Source organism: Myxine glutinosa, chromosome 1 (genome assembly GCF_964187855.1).
Source record: "Myxine glutinosa chromosome 1, kmMyxGlut1.1, whole genome shotgun sequence".
Classification (NCBI taxonomy): domain Eukaryota; kingdom Metazoa; phylum Chordata; class Myxini; order Myxiniformes; family Myxinidae; genus Myxine; species Myxine glutinosa.
In genome coordinates this window covers 357,858,940-357,882,388 of record NC_136261.1, presented here as the reverse complement: position 1 = coordinate 357,882,388, position 23,449 = coordinate 357,858,940, and the positions used below count along the sequence as shown (strand labels likewise).

At 44.2% G+C, this 23,449-nt stretch overlaps 1 protein-coding gene across 5 annotated transcripts in view; it reads right to left on the bottom strand.

Moving 5' to 3' along the window:
* Positions 1-8,663: 8,663 nt before the first annotated feature.
* The window catches only part of LOC137414022 (tripartite motif-containing protein 60), a 60,021-nt gene continuing 45,235 nt past the window's right edge, over positions 8,664-23,449 (bottom strand). For all 5 annotated transcript variants that reach the window (XM_068099488.2, XM_078769959.1, XM_068099481.2 and 2 more), the window contains one exon: positions 8,664-10,151. In XM_068099488.2, coding sequence (XP_067955589.2) covers positions 9,592-10,151 — 560 coding nt within the window. In that variant the 3' untranslated portion in view covers positions 8,664-9,591. The remainder of the gene's footprint in view (positions 10,152-23,449) is intronic.

Below are 23,449 nucleotides of genomic sequence, written 5' to 3'. Positions count from 1 at the left end.
ATTGATGAATTTATTGAGGCAAGATTGATGAATTCATTGAGGCAAGATTGATGAATTTATTGAGGCAAGATTGATGAACTTAGTGAGGCACGATTGATGAATTTATTGAGGCAAGATTGATGAACTTAGTGAGGCAAGATTGATGAACTTATTGAGGCAAAATTGATGAACTTATTGAGGCAAGATTGATTAATTTATTGAGGCAAGATTGATGAACTTAGTGAGGCACGATTGATGAATTTATTGAGGCAAGATTGATTAATTTATTGAGGCAAGATTGATGAATTCATTGAGGCAAAATTGATGAATTTATGGAGGCAGATTGATGAATTTATTGAGGCAAGATTGATGAACTTAGTGAGGCACGATTGATGAACTTATTGAGGCAAGATTGATGAACTTAGTGAGGCACGATTGATGAATTTATTGAGGCAAGATTGATGAATTTATTGAGGCAACATCGGTGAATTTATTGAGGCAAGATTGATGAACTTATGGAGGCAAGATTGATGAATTTATTGAGGCAAGATTGATGAATTTATTGAGGCAAGATTGATTAACTTATGGAGGCAAGATTGATGAACTTATTGAGGCAAGATTGATGAACTTATTGAGGCAAGATTGATGAATTTATTGAGGCAAGATTGATGAACTTATTGAGGCAAGATTGGTGAATTTATTGAGGCAAGATTGATGAACTTATGGAGGCAAGATTGATGAACTTATTGAGGCAAGATTGATGAATTTATTGAGGCAAGATTGATGAATTTATTGAGGCAAGATTGATTAACTTATGGAGGCAAGATTGATGAACTTATTTAGGCAAGATTGATGAATTTATTGAGGCAAGATTGATGAATTTATTGAGGCAAGATTGATGAATTTATTGAGGCAAGATTGATGAATTTATTGAGGCAAGATTGATGAATTTATTGAGGCAAGATTGATGAACTTATTGAGGCACGATTGATGAATTTATTGAGGCAAGATTGATGAACTTATTGAGGCAAGATTGATGAACTTATTGAGGCAAGATTGATGAATTTATTCCGGCAAGATTGATGAACTTATTGAGGCAAGATTGATGAACTTATTGAGGTAAGATTGATGAATTTATTCAGGCAAGATTGATGAATTTATTGAGGCAAGATTGATGAACTTATTGAGGCAAGATTGATGAATTTATTCAGGCAAGATTGAATTTATTGAGGCAAGATTTGCGGATTGTGGGCAATGCGCTCGAATAATCGCCGGTCGGCGAACTATCTTTTCCACATTTATTCACCTCATTAACATGGGCCGTCAGCACAATAACCGCCTCAAACCCTCTAACATCTTTATCACCATCATCTCGATCTACTCACCTATATTCAACTCGATCAACTCACCATCGACATCACCATCACATTATTGGATCAAGTTTATAATTATTGTTATTAAAGGTTAGTTTCATAATCTTAACTCAAGAAAATACATTTATTTTATGTTCTTAATACAGGAAAATAATACTTTATTTTATGTTGTTAATAACTCTTGTTCATGAAAATAAATAGCACAAAAACAATGCACAATCATGTTAATTAAGGTACACTTTGGACAAATTGTAAAGATGAATTCCCTAACCCTATTTTCCCCATTACCTACTAACTTTGTGGATTTGTGGTTCATAGGGTTTTTCAAGAAAGTAACCCCTGCGAACGGCAAGGCCCTCCTGTTGAAAATCATTTGAACACTGCGCGTGGTATCATGTTCTTTGAGCTGTCTAGTTAGCCCGTCCACTGCACAGCACCATTGTAACTTTTTTACCATTTGAGTTTTGCCATTAAATTTTCAACAAAGCTTTATTATGAGAATATAGAGAAGGCAAATTAATAATTTGGACAAAAGGTGAAAGGTCAGCGGCACATAAAATCGTCCATTTTTATCCGATTGACCTGAAATTTTAAGAATTTACATATTGGGTCACTGAATTGATTCACCAATCAAAAGCTGCCAGCTGATTGTTTTTCTTAGATCAGAAGGTCAAAGGTCAATCTTGCATAAAATCACTAATTTTCACTCGATTGACCTGACATTTAAAGAATTTGCATATCGGGTCAATTTGCATATCGGAATTGGTTCACTAATCTAAAGGTAGGAGTCGATTTTTTTTAGATCAAAAGGTCAAAGTTGCATAAAACCATCAATTTTCATCCAATGGAGATGAAATTTTCAGAATTTCCATATTGGGTCACATAATTGGTTCACCAATAAAAAGCAAGAAGTTTTTTTTTTTAGCTCGAAAGCTCAAAGCTGCATAAAATCAACAATTTTCATTTTGTATTTTTTAAAATCTGTCTTCATTATTTTGAGCATGTGGAAGAAGAAGATGTCTGAATGCAAACGGACATGGACGGGCTTTGCATTTTCAGATTCTTTCTAGTTGAACTTGGAATGATGCTGGCCCCAAAGTGTGGCAAGCTCCCATTGGGCCAAGGTTGTAGAAAGGAAAAAAGAAATACTCATGGGGTGGCTAGACAACAGTTAGCCCCGCCTACATCCTCAAGCGAGACCACCCACGAATGTATATCTAAGGTCCAGCATTCGCTCTTTAGCAGTGGTCCACAAAGCAATTATTATCAGTCAGGTTCACCAGACTTAGTGGTATAATGGTTAGAGGGTCTGCTCTGAATCTGGGAGGTTGTCAGTTCCCCAGGTGAGTCATACCAAAGATATAAAAAACAGTACGTGCTGCTTCCTTGCTTCATGCTCATCATAAATGATAGAGCATGGACAAAAGGCCATCGAGTGGCAAGTATCGCAGGACTGATAGGCTTAATGGCACCCTCCTGCATTCAAATGCAAAGGAACTCGTATTTATTTATATTTAATGACTAAATCAACACAAGGATCAGCCTGCTGTCTGGAATTATTTAACAGCGCTCCTCTGTGCTACCTTAGTTCTCAATCAGATACTGTATTATGTTATGGATTCGTAACTTCCGTTATTGTGGTTTTCCTCCACTTGAAAGATTTCGGATTCTATGTACTATTATTGTCTTCCTAAGGTTTATTGTTTATGAACAGTTATTAAAAGTTAAAAAGGTTAACTTAAAAAGGATACAGGAAACCGAACGAGAAGACAATGAGGTGAAGAGGAGGAGGCAGCGCGAACCAAGTTGGAGAAGACGCGTGACGTCAGCGCTCCGTAACGAACAAGGTCTACCGAAAGCCGTGAGGGGATTTTGAGTTCCTGGAAGGGACATCCGGCGATAGGAATATTCGCTGGAGTGGGGAAATCTGCTTACTCAGATTTGGGGGCGCTGAGATTCCGACGAATCCTCGCCTCGTCGCATCGGCTCAAGCCAGAGCCGTCGGCCATTTCGAACTCCATGCTTCGGACACCTGTGAACGTTTGCTTCGTGTCATCTTCACCCCCAACATCCTACCGACTGTCGGGGATGAGTGGGTGCGACCGCTTCGTCTCCAATTACGTTGCGGTTTGCTGAGTGAGCGGTGAAGGTGCGCTTCTGGAGGGCGCCGTTGTACAGTTTGGCGTGGCAAGCACCCGTGCCCACTGTACGCACTTCGGATATCGACAGGAGAGCGATATTCGGGCTTCGACCGGATTTCGTTCCATTGACCGCTGGGGCGAATCACATTCGCCTGGGAAAAGTTATAGAGACATTGAGGAGGGTCCGTGCGTTTACTGGCAGAGCAGTGAGGTACCTGACTTTGTATAAGATATACATAGAGTGCACTCTTAATGGCCATTTGTTGTACCGTTATACCTGTGTATAATTTCTAATACAATTTTGTTCATTTATAATCTTTGGTGTGGTTTCATTATTGATTTTCAACACAGGATAACATTTATTTTTCTGCCGGGGCTCCTCTCGGGGTTCGGAAGTCACCGAGACCAGGAGACCCCAGAGGACTCCGTAACAGAAATTGGGGGCTCATCCAATTGACTGCAATTGACAATTGACAATTGGGTCTTCGACTGGGATCTAAAATTCCCTAAATTTCGTCCGGGATAGAATTCCCTAGCATTCCCAAATTTTCTAATTTTGGAATATTTTCCAACATTCCCAATTTTTTTCAAAAAACAAAAAATATATATATATTTTTTTTTCTGGAAAATTTCTTGTGTGAAGGTTAACAGGTGTTAACGGATAGTCACCATGGAGTTTGACGCAGAGAAGTTTACAGCGACCCCTAGTGAGGCACAGTTCCGAGCGGTACCAAAATCGGAACTCTTGATATTGGGCAAACATTTTAGCTTGGAGGTCCGAGCTAAAATGAAGAAAACAGAGATGCAGATAGTGGTGATAGCATCTATGGTGGAACTAGGAACATGGGGAGAGGGTAACCTGGATTGGTTACCAGAAGAACAAGAAAATGTTGAGCTCCAGAAAGTGGAGATGCAATTGCAGAGCCAAGAAAGGATCAAAGCAGTGGAAAGAGAACTCCAGGAAAGGTTAGAAGACAAAAAAGCAGAGGAAAGGAGAGCTGCAAGGGAACTCGAAGCAGAGGAGAGAAAAGCCGAAAGGGAGTTAAAGGACCGTGAAATGGTGCGTCAGCAGGAAATTAAAGTCAAGGAGCTGGAGTTAATGAGAGAATGGGGAGAGGTACCATCCATGCTGACTGGTTCGACACCTAGTCAGAACACCTGGGATGTTGGCAGACATGTGAGGCTGGTTCCACCCTTCAATGAAAAGGAGGTAGCCAATTTTTTTTTCACACTTTGAGAAGGTGGCTCAACTGCTAAACTGGCCTGAGGAGTCCTGGACAATATTAGTGCAAAGTGTTCTGGTGGGTAAAGCTCAATATATTTATTCGGCTTTACCGATGGACCAATGTGCAGATTATGAGGTATTGAAGAAAAACATTCTCAAAGCCTATGAATTAGTCCCTGAAGCTTACCGGCAAAAATTCTGGAATGCCAGGAAGAGGGAGAATGAGACCCATGTGGAGTTTGCCAGAATGAAAGAAACCATGTTTGATCGGTGGTGTGATTCAAAAGGGGTTGGGAAAGACTTCGAACTATTGCGACAATTGATCCTGGTGGAAGGAATTCCAACAGTGTGTCCATGAGGACATTAAAGTACATCTGGAGGAAAGGAAAGTACCAAAGTTGTATGAGGCAGCAACCATGGCAGATGACTATGCCTTAACACACAGGATGAGGTTCCATAAACCTAACTTCTCGCCTCGACCTAGCCAGGGGAGCTATGGTACATCAGGGGCGGAGAACGAAAATTCATGGGGGCGGCCTCGAGATGACTGAGGACCACTCTGATACCACGACTTCTAGAAATCAGAAGACAACAGTTCCAAGGCAGACGTATCCTCCGGGTGGCTCGAGGCAGACCACGAGGTTCTCCTCCGGGCCTACTTGCGCTTTTTGCCATAAACCTGGGCACTTGATGTCCCACTGTTATGCTCTGGGAAAGGAAAATCAGGATCGGAGTTCGACTAGTACCACTCCGAATGCAATGGCAAATGTGAGTAATCGCCCTCAAAAGGGTTACCAACCATTTATTTCAGAGGGGTTTGTGTCACTGGATGGAGCCTCGACTAACCGGAGACCTGTTAGGGTATTGAGGGACACCGGAGCACATCAATCTTTAAAGCTTCAAGGCATCTTGCCATTGTCAGAGGAGACGGCAACCGGTGATAGTGTTAGTTTACAGGGGATTGGTGGCTGTGTTAGAGCTCCACTTCATGCCATCCATTTGGAGTCCGATGTGGTGTCAGGACCGGTCACCGTAGGTTTACAAGCCACTCTTCCTGTAGAGGGAGTATCTGTTGTTATCGGGAATGATTTGGCCAGTGGTCAAGTTTATGGTAACCCGATGGTTGTTAAAAAGCCCAGTAGGGAAACTAACACCACACCAGTTAGGGATGGCGACAAATTTAGCAAGTTATTTGTAGGTGGACTGAACTTCAAAACAAAGGAAGATGTTCTGGAGTCTGCCTTCAGCAAATATGGACCGCTTTTGGAAGTGCTGCTGATAAAAGACAGGGAGACACAAAAGTCAAGAGGGTTTGGCTTTGTCATGTTTGAAAACTCAAAGGATGCCAGAGAGGCAGAAAAGGATCTGAATAGCAAGGAGTTGGAGGGTCGGACCATAACAGTAGGGAAGGCATTTCCAAGGTGTCGAGGGGGCTACAGAGGAGGACCATGGAGTAGTAGTGGTGGTGGCCGCAATCGATATTATTATGGAGGCTTCCAGAGTTATGGCAGCTCCCGAAGGAAGGATTATCAGAGCAGTGGCCGAGATGGAGACCGCTATTCACGTGACTACAGTGACAAGTGGTCCAACCGTGATTATTAGGAAAGTTAGAAAGAGTTGAAGCACTGAATGCTGCGGAGCAGCCGAGCCAAGATTCCTACACGGATTAACCGTGAACGCGCCACGTTCCTAAAGGCATCCATGTAGTGAACTTTCCTACATGGATTAACCGTGAACTTCAGGTTCCTAAAGGCGTCCATGTAGTGAAAATGTCCAGGCCTCACCACCCAACCACCATGAAATCTGGCCCTCAGCTCGGCCTCCCGGAAAAAGTGCTATCGATTTGCTTGATTGGGATTTTGATTACTACCCCTTAACCTTCATTCAAAAGAAAGGAAAAGTAAAATCAGAGGGGGATGAGATGGAGTTTGGCTTTACAGGAGTCCAACTGGGAAAGTGAACATGTAAAGGGCAGGGACAATGTCGTTGCTGATGCTTTGTCCAGAGTGAATTAACTTTGGAAATCTCTGTGGGTTGTGTGAAATTTTGTTGCTTTATTTTTGGGGAATGTTGAATATTGTTGCCCACGGGAATTGGTGATTTGGGGTTGTGAGTTAATTTTAGGTTGTTTAAATTTTTTTTTGCATGCAAAAAGTTTTCGCTGTGTTCAAACTTTTTCTTGAGGGGGGGAAGTGTTACGGATTCGTAACTTCCGTTATTGTGGTTTTCCTCCACTTGAAAGATTTCGGATTCTATGTACTATTATTGTCTTCCTAAGGTTTATTGTTTATGAACAGTTACTAAAAGTTAAAAAGGTTAACTTAAAAAGGATACAGGAAACCGAACGAGAAGACAATGAGGTGAAGAGGAGGAGGCAGCGCGAACCAAGTTGGAGAAGAAGCGTGACGTCAGCGCTCTGTAACGAACAAGGTCTACCGAAAGCCGCGAGGGGATTTTGAGTTCCTGGAAGGGACATCCGGGGATAGGAATATTCGTTGGTGGGGAAATCTGCGTACTCAGATTTGGGGGCGCTGAGATTCCGACGAATCCTCGCCTCGTCGCATCGGCTCAAGCCAGAGCCGTCGGCCATTTCGAACCCCGTGCTTTGGACACCTGTGAACGTTTGCTTCGTGTCATCTTCACCCCCAACATCCTACCGACTGTCGGGGATGAGTGGGTGCGACCGCTTCGTCTCCAATTATGTTGCGGTTTGCTGAGTGAGCGGTGAAGGTGCGCTTCTGGAGGGCGCCGTTGTACTGTTTGGCGGGGCGAGCATCCGTGCCCACTGTATGCGCTTCGGATATCGACAGGAGAGCGAGATTCGGGCTTCGACCGGATTTCGTTCCATTGACCGCTGGAGCGAATCACATTCACCTGGGAAAAGTTATAAGAGACATTGAGGAGGGTCCGTGCATTTGCTGGCAGAGCAGTGATGTACCTGACTTTGTATAAGATATACATAGAGTGCACTCTTAATGGCCATTTGTTGTACCGTTATACCTGTGTATAATTTCTAATACAATTTTGTTCATTTATAATCTTTGGTGTGGTTTCATTATTGATTTTCAACACAGGATAACATTTATTTTTCTGCCGAGGCTCCTCTCGGGGTTCGGAGGTCACCGAGACCAGGAGACCCCAGAGGACTCCGTAACAATTTATCATTTCAGCTCAAGTGAGCACAAGAAAATCAGTGGCATTCACCATTTGGTCAGCGTCTGCTTCACTTATGGCTTCATCCAATGGTACCACCTCTTTCCATGTGCCTAAATAAAATCTTGCATGACCAACCCTTTTGCTCCAACGTCTGCATTTGGAACCTTGGTGACTGCGCAGAAGATTTGAAATTCTCCCGTCCTTTTGCATCTGAGGTCATGATGTTTTCAAGAATACATGTTTTCAATTGGAATCTAGAAGGCTCACTGCAAGCGAATGATTCTCAGGTGCCTCAGAGCTTTGATGTGAATTCAATTAAAAGATTGGTCATCCTCACAATTTAGTTCATATAATGGCGGTTTAGGGGGTCTCATATCCTAAACAAGGTCGTTGGGGAGGCCAGATCTTTTTTGAGTGGTGTTTCTTGGGGCAAATCCGGTGTTGTTATCTCTTCTTGAAGCCAGATCTTTCGAGCAGCGATTGGAATTGAACCCACACTTATGAGGGCAATGCATGAATGCTTTACCCACTCCACAACCAGGCTGCGCACTTCACATATTAAGCCTGTATGTTGAACAGGAAGAAGACAGACACACTAAACCAATTTTTTTTTTTAATACCATGACAAAATAACCATGACGTCAATAATGAGGAACGGGGAAATCTTAAATGCAAGCTTTCTCAACATTGATTGCTCAATAAGCTACCTCACTAACTTCCCCCTCTCCCCAACCCAACCCCCATAACCCCAGGTGCACAATCAAACAAACAGATCAGTGCAGGAAGAGCTGAATGATAAACTGGATTTATTATAATGTTTGAACACAAACTACAAATGCATCACTAAGCCTTATGTAAGATCTTCACAAACCCAACATTTTGTTCACAACCCAACACCACCAGTTTCACCAACTTGACAGCAGGATTGTGAATGAAAATGAATGGGGGAAAAAAAAAGAAACAAAAATTTGCGAATTGTGAATGAAATCTTTTTTTTCCTTTTCTTCTTCATTGATCTCAGGATTCTAAGGCTCAGTGGAACTTGCACATAGATTACATGCAGATCAACGACATCAAAGTAGAACGTTCGTATACAACAGACAAATGCATATGGTACTGTATAAGGGATTTGAACCTGGGTTCTGAACATTGTGAACCATTGCTTCAGATGAGCATATGAAATAGGCCAACCCGAAACTTAATATCATCTTAAAGTCGAATAAGCTTATATTTGTCAAATGAAAATTTACTATCGGATGAGGCTAATGCAAGGCTAATATAATCACATATCATGTAAATCTAACATTAATCATTGGACGAGAACGCTCGACTGATATTCGTCTACTATGTCATATTTATCAATTTAATATTTATGTAAAGGAACAGGATTATCAATATCCAATCGATATATGTGTGACAACCATTTGTGAAACCCATGTGAGAGCTTTGAACTAGCAGAGGTGGAGACGGCCATGTTCACGTGGCATGTGTGCAGGAGGTGAGAAATGACAATGGGAGTGATTTATGAAGAAAAAAAAACACAGATTGAAGATGATGTGAAAAGACAGACAAGGGTGAGGATCACAGGGAAGCTAATTAGACATCCAATTCGAATTGATGCTCATTGGGGTTTACAAACACTTATGCCAACACTGATTACGATCTAACAGATGCATTTGATGCAAAATAAGGAATTTGCGCTTCACGAGCAGAATCGTCATCGACAAAACCGCACGGAATCATTCACACCACCAAACCAATAACCAAACAAGTAACCAAAGCAATAACCAATCCCCAGTGCGGGTTTAACGGAGTCCGTGAAGTTCCCCCTGAACACGTGCAGGACCTTCGAGTCCCCGAAACACGTCAACTCTCCCGCCTCGCAATCCAAGAAGAACCCCAGCTTGTCGACTTTTACTGGCACGGTCAGTGAGGTCCATTTATCGTTGTGGCATGCCGAGTATTTGTTACTACATTTCCACACACACCACGACTTGGGATTCCTTCCCAACACACACTCATTCCCTCTCCCTTTCCGCTCCATTGAGTTTAGCGCCAATCCGATCACACACCAACGGCTCAAACTCACATCGACCTCCCAGTAGTAACGGCCTGAGGAGAAGCTATCAGAGGAAAGAACTTGAGGATAAAAATCAAACCGATCAGCGTGGTCTGGGTACGGTTGTTGGGTCCTGGTTTGAGTAACCATCTTGCGATCCTTGGAGATCACAATCGATTTTTCCACAGAGTTTAGGTCCAAACTCGGGGTCCAGGAATCTGCGGACACAGCAAGACAACACCATAGCCGTTGTTAGACAAACAGAGTGACCATGGGAGGAGTGAGCTGATCAAAGGTTAAAATTATTTGGGCTCCTTCATGATTACTTAAAAAACTAAAGCATTTTTCATGCAGTGCGGCCAATTTTATCCATTCACATAAATTCATGTTTTAAAAACTTATTTTGTTCAACTATAATATTAACAGCAATAAAGGAAATATGAAGAGTTTGATTTCAAAACACAACTAGATATAAACTGCAATCACAAAGCGATTGCCAACGGTAAGCCTCTCCTGACCGGGATCACCTGCGACTTACCCTTAGCCCACGATCCAATGATGGCCATATTTTTTTTCAGACCACCATATAACCTTGACCTTCAATATTTAGGGATAGAGTGTACATTAAGAAAATATGTCCCTTTCTACAATCTATCCATAAAACCCAACATCATGAAAATTGGAGGAAGATTATTCAAGTTATGATCAAAAAGGTGTTTTTTGTTAATTAGGTCACAATCGGAAAGATGGCAAAGAGTCTCTAAGTCTGGCGTCCACAGTCTCTAAAACCGCCCGTGTCTCATCAGCGATGAAGCAGAGAGAGAGAAAAAGCTAGAACGATATGTTTCGAACCAGAATCTCACTCCAACTCAACTGGTTAGAAGGTCCTTTGTCTCGAACCTTTTCGATCTAAAAATTTAAGCTCCCTCTCGTCCAACTCCTCGCACATGCACGTACATGGCTTTTATCAACTTAGAAACAAGGACAACGACAGCGGCACTCAGTAGAGAGCATACCTCCGCCAGGTAAACAGTTTACGTTTTATATCCCAGAGTAGACCAAAAAAAATCACAATACAGAATCGCATTTCATCAAAATCATCCGTCCACAACTTTTTGACATATCCTGCTACGTATCGTTTTTGGCCCTATCTCCCAATGGTGAAGAATCACTTAAAAAATTATACTACCAGATCCGGATCATTTCATCCTTGTCACATACGCTACGTTTCTGCCAAATTTCGTCTGAATCTGTCCACAACTTTTTAAGATATCTTGTTCACAAACAAACGGACAGACAAACAGACAGGGGTGAAAACATAACCTCCATCCACCTTTGGTGGCAGATGTAATTATATACACAAAGAATTAAGTTAAGCACCCCCCCCGTTTTTTTACAACCTCGCACATTACAAGTTTGTTGTCGTCAAAACAGTGTAATATACCCATGATATTGCTATATTTTCTGGAGAAGTGATATTATGGTCACATAAAAACATAACAATCATGCCGTTTTCAATATTTTATTCTGAATAATTTAAGGTGAAATTTTTTGGGAATTTTAGGCATATTTTCACCTCAATTTAAGTATGGAGCTATAGGTCCATCACGGACAGTGTGGATGACGTTTATGTTTTCTAACGTACAGTCATTGTTCTGAGAAGACCTCTAGCGATCTTTGCGTCAATAACGTGTGTAGGACCCACGTGATCGGATCACTGACTCAACCCTACGTCTCATAGACCCTGTAAGCCGTCGTATGCGTTGCTGTGGCAGGTTGTTCCATTCCCGATGTAATGCACGTTCCAATTCATCCAGATTGGCTATTGGAGGGACCATCTTCGCAATTTGTCGTCCCAACATGTCCCAAACGTGCTCGAGGGGGTTCAACCTGCCACAGCAACGCATACGACGGCTTACAGGGTCTATGAGACGTAGGGTTGAGTCAGTGATCCGATCACGTGGGTCCTACACACGTTATTGACGCAAAGATCGCTAGAGGTCTTCTCAGAACAATGACTGTACGTTAGAAAACATAAACGTCATCCACACTGTCCGTGATGGACCTATAGCTCCATACTTAAATTGAGGTGAAAATATGCCTAAAATTCCCAAAAAATTTCACCTTCAATTATTCAGAATAAAATATTGAAAACGGCATGATTGTTATGTTTTTATGTGACCATAATATCACTTCTCCAGAAAATATAGCAATATCATGGGTATATTACACTGTTTTGACGACAACAAACTTGTAATGTGCGAGGTTGTAAAAAAACGGGGGGGGGGGGGGTGCTTAACTTAATTCTTTGTGTATATGTCGGCTTCGGATGGATTAATTCTTGATTTATTTAAGTTATCAAGTTGCTTACAGAATGCAACTACAATTCATCTATCTATAATTCCAGTAATCTCTGTGTGTATGTATGTATGTATGTATGTATGTATGTATGTATGTATGTATGTATGTATGTCTGTGACCGCTGTTTCTCGACAACCACGGGTCCGATATACTTTAAACTTGCCAGGTATATTGCTGGGGACCCGAGGATGTGCCTTTTCAAGGTTTGAAATTAATCGGACAAGTAGTTACCGAGCTATGTCCAAAAAACGATTCAACCAATCAGAGAGCAGCGAGCTATCACGTGTGCCGAACGTGGCGAACAGACTCTGCCTCGGACGGCACATTTGAGAGCGTATTCATTTATTTCACGTTGGCAAACTATGTTGGCGTTAAACTATGTTTTAAAACAAATTAAAACTAATTTGCGATTCATCGTAACTGCGATTTGCGACCTTCCGGACAGTGAAGACTTCACTTCCGGCAGCCAATCACAGAACGAGCCGAGCCGAGCGCGTGCGCCATTACGGTTCGTAATTCGATTTCTTCCGGAGAAAATAATAATTTCTCGATTTCTTATGCGCATTATTTCTCCCAATTCAGTCAGAGCGAAGGGCGGAAGCGAAGAGCGTGGTTTTTTTTGTTTACGGGCGTACGGGCGTACGGGCGGGGTAGAGCGTACGGGTAGCGTTTTTTTTTTTTTTTGGCAAGGAACGGGCACCCACGTACGGGCATGCCCTAGTTTCATCAAATGTACAAAGATCTTTCGCAATCCACTTCATTAAATACACAAAGCTTATATTTATGAAGTATGCACATAGGTTGCATCCAAGTAGATGCTTGCTGTGTGCAAGCATGTCCCACTCGTATTTAAATATATTCCTCACAAACCTGGTAGCTCCACAAGACAACAGTAATAGGAAGGGAAAAAGGTGGAGAGAAGCAGAAGCATTTTACAAGGAAATGGGGAGAGAGGAGGGGAGGTGAAGATTACAAGCAAAATGAATGAAAAGGGAGAAATATAGAAACGGGGAAGGTGCCAAGTATCTCTGGAACATATCCCTTGCTATGTGTCGTGAAATTGTGTCTGGTGTCTGGACCCAGGTGTCATGTGACTTCTGTCGACTGCGCAGCAGTTATAAAGATCTCAGACATCCAGCGCAGCGATCATTCCTGTGACATTTATTGTATGTTGCGTAGGTACATAAATAGATGGTATGTACAACCACTTTGTTCAAGGCTTGCTTGTGCTCGATTGTAAACCCATTACTGATTCAGATGAATGCTGAGTATTGATATGATATTTGTTGATTCTCTTTACAGGTATTGCTAGGGATCGATTCAGATTAAACTCATGGTCTGAGACAATGTTGTATCTCTGATTTTTACAACAATTAATCTGAATCCATCTCTCGTCTTGATCGAGATCATCATGACACATAAGTTGATACACATACCGATCTTCGGAGGAGACCCTCAGGCGCCGGACGCATCTGCTCAGCTCAAATACTGGTTGCGTCTCCTGACAAGCTACCTGGGAGCCCAAGCGGATCTCACGGACGATATCAAGCTAGCTGTTCTTAATTCCCACGTCTCCCATTCCGTTTATGAGTACATTTATCAGTGCGACACGTTTGCCACCGCCGAAGTGGAACTACGTTGAATCTACATTAAAACTCGGAGCGTGGTCTCCACTTGCTATCAGCTCGCTTCACGGCGACAAGACCCTTCGGAATCCATCGACCACTTCATTCAGGAACTTCGTCGTTTAGCTAAAGACTGTACAGCTGAAGTTCGGATGCACGAACAGGTGTGTGATGATTTGATGCGTGATTCTTTTGTTTTGGGGATTTACTCACCGATAATACGTCAAAGATTGCTGGAGACGTCGGATTTAATGCTGAAAAGGGCTCATGAGTTGGCACTCGTTTTACACGAAGCACAGACAATCGGAAGCGTACGATCGCCCGTACGTCACTGCGGGTTTAACCGGTGAGAATGACCGGAGAGTGCTGCTATTGCGGAGCGAACGGATGCCGAACCTCCGCTGGAATCGGGGACAACGGATGCTTTCGAGGCTTCAGGCACGAGCGTGACAGCCGCTGCTGCGGCGGCCCAATCTGCCGGGAGTAACGCCAAGTGTTTTTTCTGTGGAAACCGGAATCATTTGAGGTCAGTTTGCCTGGCACGAGAAGCGACGTGTCACTCGTGCTCACGGAGAGGCCATTTTGCAAAGGTATGCTGCTCGTCACGAGGCCGGCGAACTCGCTCGACACTGTCCGTGATTCTCTCGCTGCCCAAGACACAATCGGCACCCCGTGCGGCCTTGACTGGGATCATCTCCACACGCGGGCCCTCGCGCGGCTCGTGCGACCTTGACTGGGATCCTTTCATCGCCCGGGGCTCGATCGGCTCCACACTCGACACTGGCGGGCCCACGCGCGTGGCTCGATCGCCACCTCTGGATGTCTCGACAACTACCGGGCCGCCCGGACTGTCCAGCGCTGTTGTTCCAGTTATGATTGAGGGACAGATGATAAACGCCTTGATCGACACGGGCTCAACTGATAGCTATGTTGACATGCGACTCGTCCAGAAGCATGGCTGGCCGATTCTCGGGACAACGCGCCGTATTTTCATGGCTTCCCAAGCCCTTTGGATGCGGACTAAAGGAGAATGTCGGCTAAGGCTAGTGATCAATGGCCAGATGTTTCCGGATGTTCATTTAAAGGTCTTACCGACATTATGTGTAGTAGTTTTGTTCGGTCATGATTTTCTCTGTCGTCATGGTCGGTTAGAAATGGAATTTAGTGGTGACAATATTCTTTCTGTATGCGTTCTGGCCGGGATGGATATAGAACCCCTGTCGCTGTTTCCCAATTCGACTCCTGACTGCACCCCGGTCGCCGTTAAATCGCGACGATACTCACGGGCTGACATGCAATTTATTGCTGAGGAGACGAGTCGACTTCTAAAGGAGGGCATAATCGAACCTAGTCTTGGAGAGCTCAAGTTTTGGTAGTCCAGACTGAAAATCATCGCAAACGCATGGTAATCGACTACTCGCAGATGATTAATCTGTTTACGGAATTGGACGCCTACCCACTCCCAGGATTGGATTCCCTGGTCCGACAGGTAGCACAGTACTCGGTATACAGCACTTTAGATCTCTGAAGCGCATATCATCAGATTCCAATTGCGGAGGCCGATCGCATCTACACCGGGTTTGAATCCGGACAGAGGTTGTACCAGTTCACTCGTTTGCCTTTTGGAGTAACCAATGGGGTTCATGCTTCCAGAGGGCCATAGATGACATAATTGCTAAGGAACACTTAACAGATGTCTTTGTTTACCTGGAAAACCTAATGGTTTGTGGGTACGATCAAGCTCATCATGATGCTAATCTGCAGCGCTTCCTCAAGGTTGCGCGCAAGTACCGGCTGACTCCGAACGAGGCTAAATGTCGCTAGTCAGCTCGAACGATAGACCTCCTGGGGTACACCGTGACCCAGGGCACTATCATCCCAGACAAAGAACGACTGCGACCCTTGCTCGACATGGCCCCGCCACATGATCATGCTTCTCTGAAGCGTGCCCTCAGACTATTTGCACATTACTCAAAGTGGGTCCAAATTTTTTCTGAAAAGCTCCGTCCCCTTGTGGATTGCAAAGTGTTCCCCATGTGTCATGCCGCCAAGGTCGCTTTCCATGGGCTGAAGTCAGACATAGCTGGCGCCGCTGTGTCATCTGTAGATGAAAACAAGTCCTTTGTTTTGGAAAGCGATGCGTTGGACCACGCGATAGCTGCCACGCTCTCTCAAGGGGGGCAACCTGTGGCCTTCTTTTCAAGGACTCTCTCCTCTGCAGAGAAACGTCACTCGTCTGTCGAAAAAGAAGCGTACGCCATAGTTGCGTCTATTAGGCGTTGGAGGCCATATTTGCTTGGCAAACGTTTTGAGGTCATTACTGATCAGCAAAGTGTCGCTTTCATGTACGACACGTGCCATGCCCAGCGCATTAAGAATGAGAAAATCACTCGGAGAATAGAATTAGCAGATTGTTGCTACAAAATCTCGCAGCGGACGCATTATCACGACCAGCGGTGTGTGCGAGTCTCACCTCCTTTGAGGATCTGCGTGTTCTTCATGAAACATTGTGCCATCCCGGTCTGACTCGTTTAGCTCATTATGTGCACAGTCGTAATTTGCCCTACTCTGTTGAGGACATTCATCAGCTATGTCGCACTTGTTCCGTTTGTGCCGAACTCAAACCTCGTTTCTACAAACCACAGATAGGTGCACTGATCCAGGCTACTCGGCCGTGGGAGAGATTGGCTATGGACTTCAAAGGGTCCCTACCGGCTTCGTGTCTACCTGCTAGTCCTAGCCTACCGGCTTCGGGTAGCTCTCGCTACCTTCTCACGATAGTTGACGAGTTCTCCAGATTCCCTTTTGCTTCCCCGTGCAGCGATATGTCCGCTGGGACAGTTATCCGGTGTCTGCAGATTTTGTTTTCCATGTTCGGGAATCCGGCCTATGTAAACACCGATCGAGGTGCTGTGTTTCTGTCCCAAGATGTGAGAACCTTTTTGCTCAAGCGCAATGTAGCTTCCAGCTATACTACTCCGTACAGGCCACAGGCGAACGGTCAGGTGGAAAGATTTAATGCCATTATATGGAAGGACATTACTCTGGGCCTTAAGACCCACGGACTAGGACTGGACCGATGGACCTGGATGGTACACGGGGCGTTAAACTCGATCAGGACTTTATTGTACACCGCTACTAATCAAACTCCTCACGATCGTCTGTTTCGTTACTCGCGCCGTTCAGGTGGTGTCTGACCTTTGCCGGGCTGGCTTGCTGAGCCCGGACCGGCTTTCCGCAAACGCGAGGTTCGCCCAAGTAAATACGACCCACTCGTCGACAAGGTTCATATTCTCCAAGCCAATCCCGAGCACGCTCGAGTGCTGCTGCCAAATGGACGCGAGTCTACAGTTTCGGTGTGTCATCTTGCTCCGTGCGGGGATACTGTTGATGGGGAATTCGCCGTCAATCCCGCCCCCACACGCACCTGATCCGGTCGGCATTGAGGTGCCGCCGCCGTCACCCGAAATAGGCGGTTATCCTGACGTGGGTGAATTTGGACTCGCGGTTGAAGCTCCTGATGCATATCGAACGCACGCCGGAAGAGAAATTCGCCGTCCCGATCGCTACGGCTGGGATTAACATGAATCGCTGCTTTATGTAACCATCTGCTAACTGAAGTTTTCTATACTGCGACATAGCTTGCTAGCTTGGTTCGAACCACTAGGGGTAGTGTAGTTTTAATGCCGGGGAGAATGTCGTGAAATTGTGTCGAAGTCTGAATCCAGGTGTCATGCGACTTCTGTCCACTGCACGGCAGTTATAAAGATCTTGGACATCCAGCGCAGCGATCATTCCTGTGACATTTATTGTATGTTACGTAGGTGCATAAATAGATGGGATGTACAACCACTTTGTTCAAGGCTTGCTTGTGCTCGATTGTAAACCCATTACTGATTCAGATGAATGCTGAGTATTGATATGTTATTTGTTGATTCTCTTTACAGGTATTGCTAGGGATCGATTCAGATTAAATTCATGATCTGAGACAATGTTGTATCTCTGATTTTTACAACAATCTAATCTTCACCAAAATCTAATTATTTCATCCTTGTCACATATGCTACGTTTCTGCCAAATTTCGTCTGAATCTGTCCACAACTTTTTAAGATATCTTGTTCACAAACAAATGGACAGACAAACAGACAGGTGTGAAAACATAACCTTCATCCACCTTTGGTGGCGGATGTAATTACAGTCACGTGAAAAAGTAAGTACACCCCATGTAAAGTTTTGACTTTTTCAACATATTTCAACATACAGCTATTTGATCTTCATTTCAACAATATTGAGAGATAAAGGTGATATAATATAACAAATATCATGAAACATTTACATTTTGTAGTCCATTGTATAATTTAAATAAACATTAATGCAAATTTCGCATGTGGAAAAAGTAAGTACACCCTTGGCTCTAATAGGTGGTATTGCCCCCTTTGACAGAAACAACCTCAAGAAGGCGTTTCTTATAACTGTCTACCAGTCTCTGACATTGACTGGGAGAAATTTTTGCCCACTCCTCCATGCAGAATTCTTTCAGCTGTGCGATGTTTGAGGGGTTTCTTGCATGCAGAGCTCGTTTCAAATCCCCCCACAACATCTCGATGGGATTTCGATCCGGGCTTTGACTTGGCCATTCCAGAACCCTCCATTTCTTTATTTTCAGCCATTCCTTGTTGGATTTACTGGTATGTTTAGGGTGATTGTCGTGTTGCAAGGTCCACCTTCGTTGAGCTTCAACTTGCCGACAGATGGCCTCACATTATCCTCAAGCACCCTCTGGTACAATGAAGAATTCATAGTGGATTCTATGATGGTGAGCTGCCCAGGCCTTGATGCAGCAAAGCTGCCCCAAACCATAATATTTCCACCACCATGCTTTACAGTTGGTATCATGTTCTTGTGGTCAAATGCTGTCTTTGGTTTTCGCCAAACATGTCTTCTGGTACTGTGGTCAAGTAGCTCTACCTTTGACTCATCTGTCCAGAGCACATTGTCCCAGAAGTGCTGGTCTTTACCTAGGTGTTCATTGGCAAACTTTAGTCTTGCCCTGATGTTCTTTCTGGACAGCAAAGGTTTCCTCCTGGCACACCTCCCATGTAGATCAAATTTGTGCAGCCTCTTTCTAATGGTAGACTCGTGCACTTTGACATCAACAGTGGCAAGAGCTACTTGTAGGTCCGGTGATGACATTCTGGGGTTCTTAGAGACTTCTTTCACCATCTTGTGGTCTGCTCTTGGGCTGAACTTGCTGGGGTGGCCTGGCCTGAACAAGTTGGCAGTTGTTTGGAATCTTCTCCACTTGTAGATGCTCTTCTGGACAGTCGAATGATTGATTTCAAATTGTTTGGAGATATTTTTAAATCCCTTCCCAGACTCGTAGGCATCTATAACCTTCTTCCTGAAGGCCTCAGAGAGCTCTTTTGATCTAGGCATAGTGACGCTGCACACTTCAACAACAAAGAGCAAACCAAACTAAATGTCTGAGGTTTAAATTAGACAGGTTCCTCCAAGATCCTCTCTAACGATGTTCTAATCATTTGCACCTGAGCTGGTGCACCTGATTCTAATTTTAGGTATTTGAAGGAGTGATAAATGTCGGGGTGTACTTACTTTTTCCACATGTGACATTTGCATTTATGTTTATTTAGATTATACAATGGACTACAAAATGTAAATGTTTCATGATATTTGTTATATTATATCACCTTTATCTATCAATATTGTTGAAATGAAGATCAAATAGCTGTATGTTGAAATATGTTGAAAAAGTCAAAATTTACATGGGGTGTACTTACTTTTTCATCCTGGTGTGTACCCTGGATAAGAATAGGTACACCGTATCCCTGCGTGTCGTAAAAGACGACTAAGAGGGTTGGCGTCAGGAAGGGCATCCGGCCATAAAAAAAAAACAAATAAAAACATTGCCTCAAAAAGGGAACCATGACAATTACAACTACATATGGGCAGGGTACAGCCCGAAGTGGAGATCGGTTTCTGAGGTTTGGGACATGGAATGTAGGGACAATGACAGGGAGATCAGGAGAAGTGGTGGAAGTATTGGTCAGAAGAAGAGTGGACATATGTTGTGTGCAAGAGACGAGATGGAAGGGAAGTGGTGTGAGAATGGTGAAGGGTTGGCAGGGACAGAAATACAAGTTTGTGTGGCAAGGGTGCCTGGAGGGCGTGAATGGTGTTGGTGTCCTGTTTTCTGAGGAGTTTGTAGACAGTGTGGTGAGTGTGACGAGAGTGAGTGATTGGTTGATGATGGTGAAAATGATGATTGGAAAGCTCTTGGTGAACGTCATCTCGGGATATGCTCCGCAGGTTGGTCAAAGCGATGAAGAAAAGGACAAGTTCTGGTGTGCGATAGAGAAGCTGTTGGAAAACGTGAAAGATGAGGAAGTTGTTGTGGTAGGAGGAGACCTAAATGGACATGTGGGAAGGAGTATGGATGGTTTTGACGGAGTTCATGGGGGTTACGGATATGGTGTGAGAAATGGAGAAGGTAAAAGGATTTTGGAGTTTGCTGATGGAGCTAATTTGTTGATTTGTAATACTCAGTTCCAGAAAGAGGACAATAAGCTTGTTACATACACGTCAGGTGGGTCGACGACAACCGTTGACTACCTGATGGTGCGTAGGCGAGATAGGGGGCACCTCCGGGACACAAAGGTGATCCCGGGGGAGGAGGCTGTTTCACAGCACCACTTGGTTGTCTGCGACATAAGGGTGAAAGGTGCGAGGAGAGCTCGGCGGGTGAAGTACCAACCGAGAATGAAGGTGTGGAGGTTGAAAGAGGTGACAGTAAGGGAGGCATTAAAAGAGAGGCTGAGTAGGGTCGAGGATGATGTGGTTGAGCTTGAAAGTGGTTGGATGTCGATGAAAGCTAGTCTGTTGGGAGCCGTTGGTGAGGTATGTGGATGGACAAAAGGACCACCGAGGCACTCGGAAACATGGTGGTGGGATGATGAAGTTGGAAAGAGGATTGACGAGAAGAGGAAGAAGTTCAAGGAGTGGCAGAAGGCGAAGGGTACGGGAGCAGAAACAGCAGAGCATGAAAGTTATAAGGCAGCCAGGAAGGCTGCAAAGAAAGAGGTAGCAAAGGCGCAGGAGGCATGCAGGAAAATGTTCGGAGAACGCTTGGATTCGGAAGAGGGTCAGAAAGCAGTATTCAGGATTGCAAAGCAGATAGCGAAAGAGAGGTGTGATGTGATGGGGGTGAGTTGCTTGAAGGATGAAGTGGGACAAATCGTTGTCGACCCAGATGGAATTAAAGGAAGATGGAAAAGATATATAGAAATGCTGTTGAATACAGAGAATGAATGGGATGGCAACATAGAGAGTAACCCAGTTTTAGGACCGGCAGAGAAGATAACTGAGAAGGAAGTTGAGGAAGCGATAAAAGCAATGAAGGGTAGAAAAGCGGGAGGGCCGACGGGAGTTGTGGGAGATATGTTGAAGGCAGCAGGAAGTTGGGGTGTGAAGAGAATGACAGAGATCTGTAATCTGGTGGTGAAAGAAGGCCGCATTCCAGTGGATTGGGAACTGAGTACCCTCGTCCCTCTATACAAGGGGAAAGGTGACCCTCTGGAGTGTGGCTCGTACCGAGCGATAAAGTTATTGGAGCATGGAATGAAGGTATTGGAAAGGGTGTTGGAGAGGAGGATAAGGAAGAAAGTGAAGATCGACGAAATGCAGTTTGGATTCATGCCAGGAAGAGGAACGACAGACGCGCTTTTCATTGTGAGGCAGTTGCAGGAAAAGTACATGGAGAAGAGGAAGAAGTTGTTTCTTGGGTTTGTTGATCTGGAGAAAGCATTCGATAGGGTACCACGCAAAGTATTGACATGGGCATTGAGGAAGTTAGGAGTGGAGGAATGGTTGATCAGAGTAGTGATGGCAATGTACAAAAGAGCGCGCACAGCTGTAAGGACGAAGGACGGGAACAGTGGTGAGTTTGAGGTGAAGGTGGGAGTGCATCAGGGGTCGGTACTAAGTCCACTACTATTTGTAGCTGTGATGGAGGTGCTGGCTCAGAACGTAAAGGAGGGTTTACCGTGGGAGTTGTTGTATGCAGATGATCTGGTGTTGATTGCGGAAAGTATGGATGGACTGAAGGAAAAGATGAACACGTGGAAGGAGTGTATGGAGACAAAAGGTCTGAAGGTGAATATCGGAAAGACGAAGGTGATGGCAAGTGGTAAAGCATGTGGTGAGGTGGAAAGAACTGGGAAGTGGCCCTGTGCTGTGTGTAGGAAGGGTGTCGGAGTGAACTCCATTCAATGTACAATGTGCGCTGAGTGGGTTCATCAAAAATGTAGTGGTCTGAGAGGGTCATTAACCAGTGTGGCAGCTACATTCAAATGTAAGGTGTGCACAGAGGGAGCTGCAGATGGAGGAAATGTTGAGTTGGATCTTGGAGACGGCGTGAAGCTGGAAGGTGTGAAAACATTTTGCTACCTCGGAGACATGCTGAATGGAGAAGGTGGATCAGACTCGGCAACGGTTGCTCGAGTGAGATGTGCATGGAAGAAGTTTCGGGAACTGAGTGGCGTGCTGATGATGAGGGGAGTGTCGTTGAAGCTGAAGGGAAAGGTGTATGCTGCATGTGTGAGAAGTGTTATGATTTATGGGAGCGAGACATGGGTAATGAACGTAGAGCAGCAACGAAGGTTGGAAAGGGTGGAAATGCAAATGGTTCGACGGATGTGTGGAGTATCGTTGAGAGAGAGGAAGACAAATGATGAATTGCGAAAGATGATGGGAATAGAGCCTGTGATTGATGCTGTGAAGAGGAACAGGTTGAGATGGTTTGGTCATGTGTTGAGGAAGGATGAAAGTGACTGGTTGAGAAGAGTGATGGAAATGAATGTAGAAGGAAGCAGAGGACGGGGAAGACCGAGAAAGACTTGGCTAAAGATGGTGGAAGAAGAAATGCGGGCAAGGGGGTTAACAAGGAGAGATGCAGAAAATAGGGCAATATGGAGAAGATTGTCATGGGGACCGCAAGGCTAACCCCCGCTCTAGCAGGGAAAATGGCCTTTAAAATGCATGTTGTTTGTTGTTGTTTGTACTTACTTTTTCACGTGACTGTATATGTCGGCTTCGGATGGATTAATTCTTGATTTATTTAAGTTATCAAGCTGCTTACAGAATGCAACTACAATCCATTTCATCAAATGTACAAAGATCTTTCACAATCCACTTCATCAAATACACAAGGCTTATATTTATGAAGTATGCACATAGGTTGCACCCAAGTAGATGCTTGCTGTGTGCAAGCATGTCCCACTCGTATTTAAATATATTCCTCACAAACCTGGTAGCTCCACTTGACAACAGTAATAGGAAGGGAAAAAGGTGGAGAGAAGCAGAAGCATTTTACAGGGAAATGGGGAGAGAGGAGGGGAGGTGAAGATTACAAGCAAAATGAATGAAAAGGGAGAAATATAGAAACGGGGAAGGTGCCAAGTATCTCTGGAACAGATCCCTTGCTATGTTATCCAACAACACTTCAACCACCATCC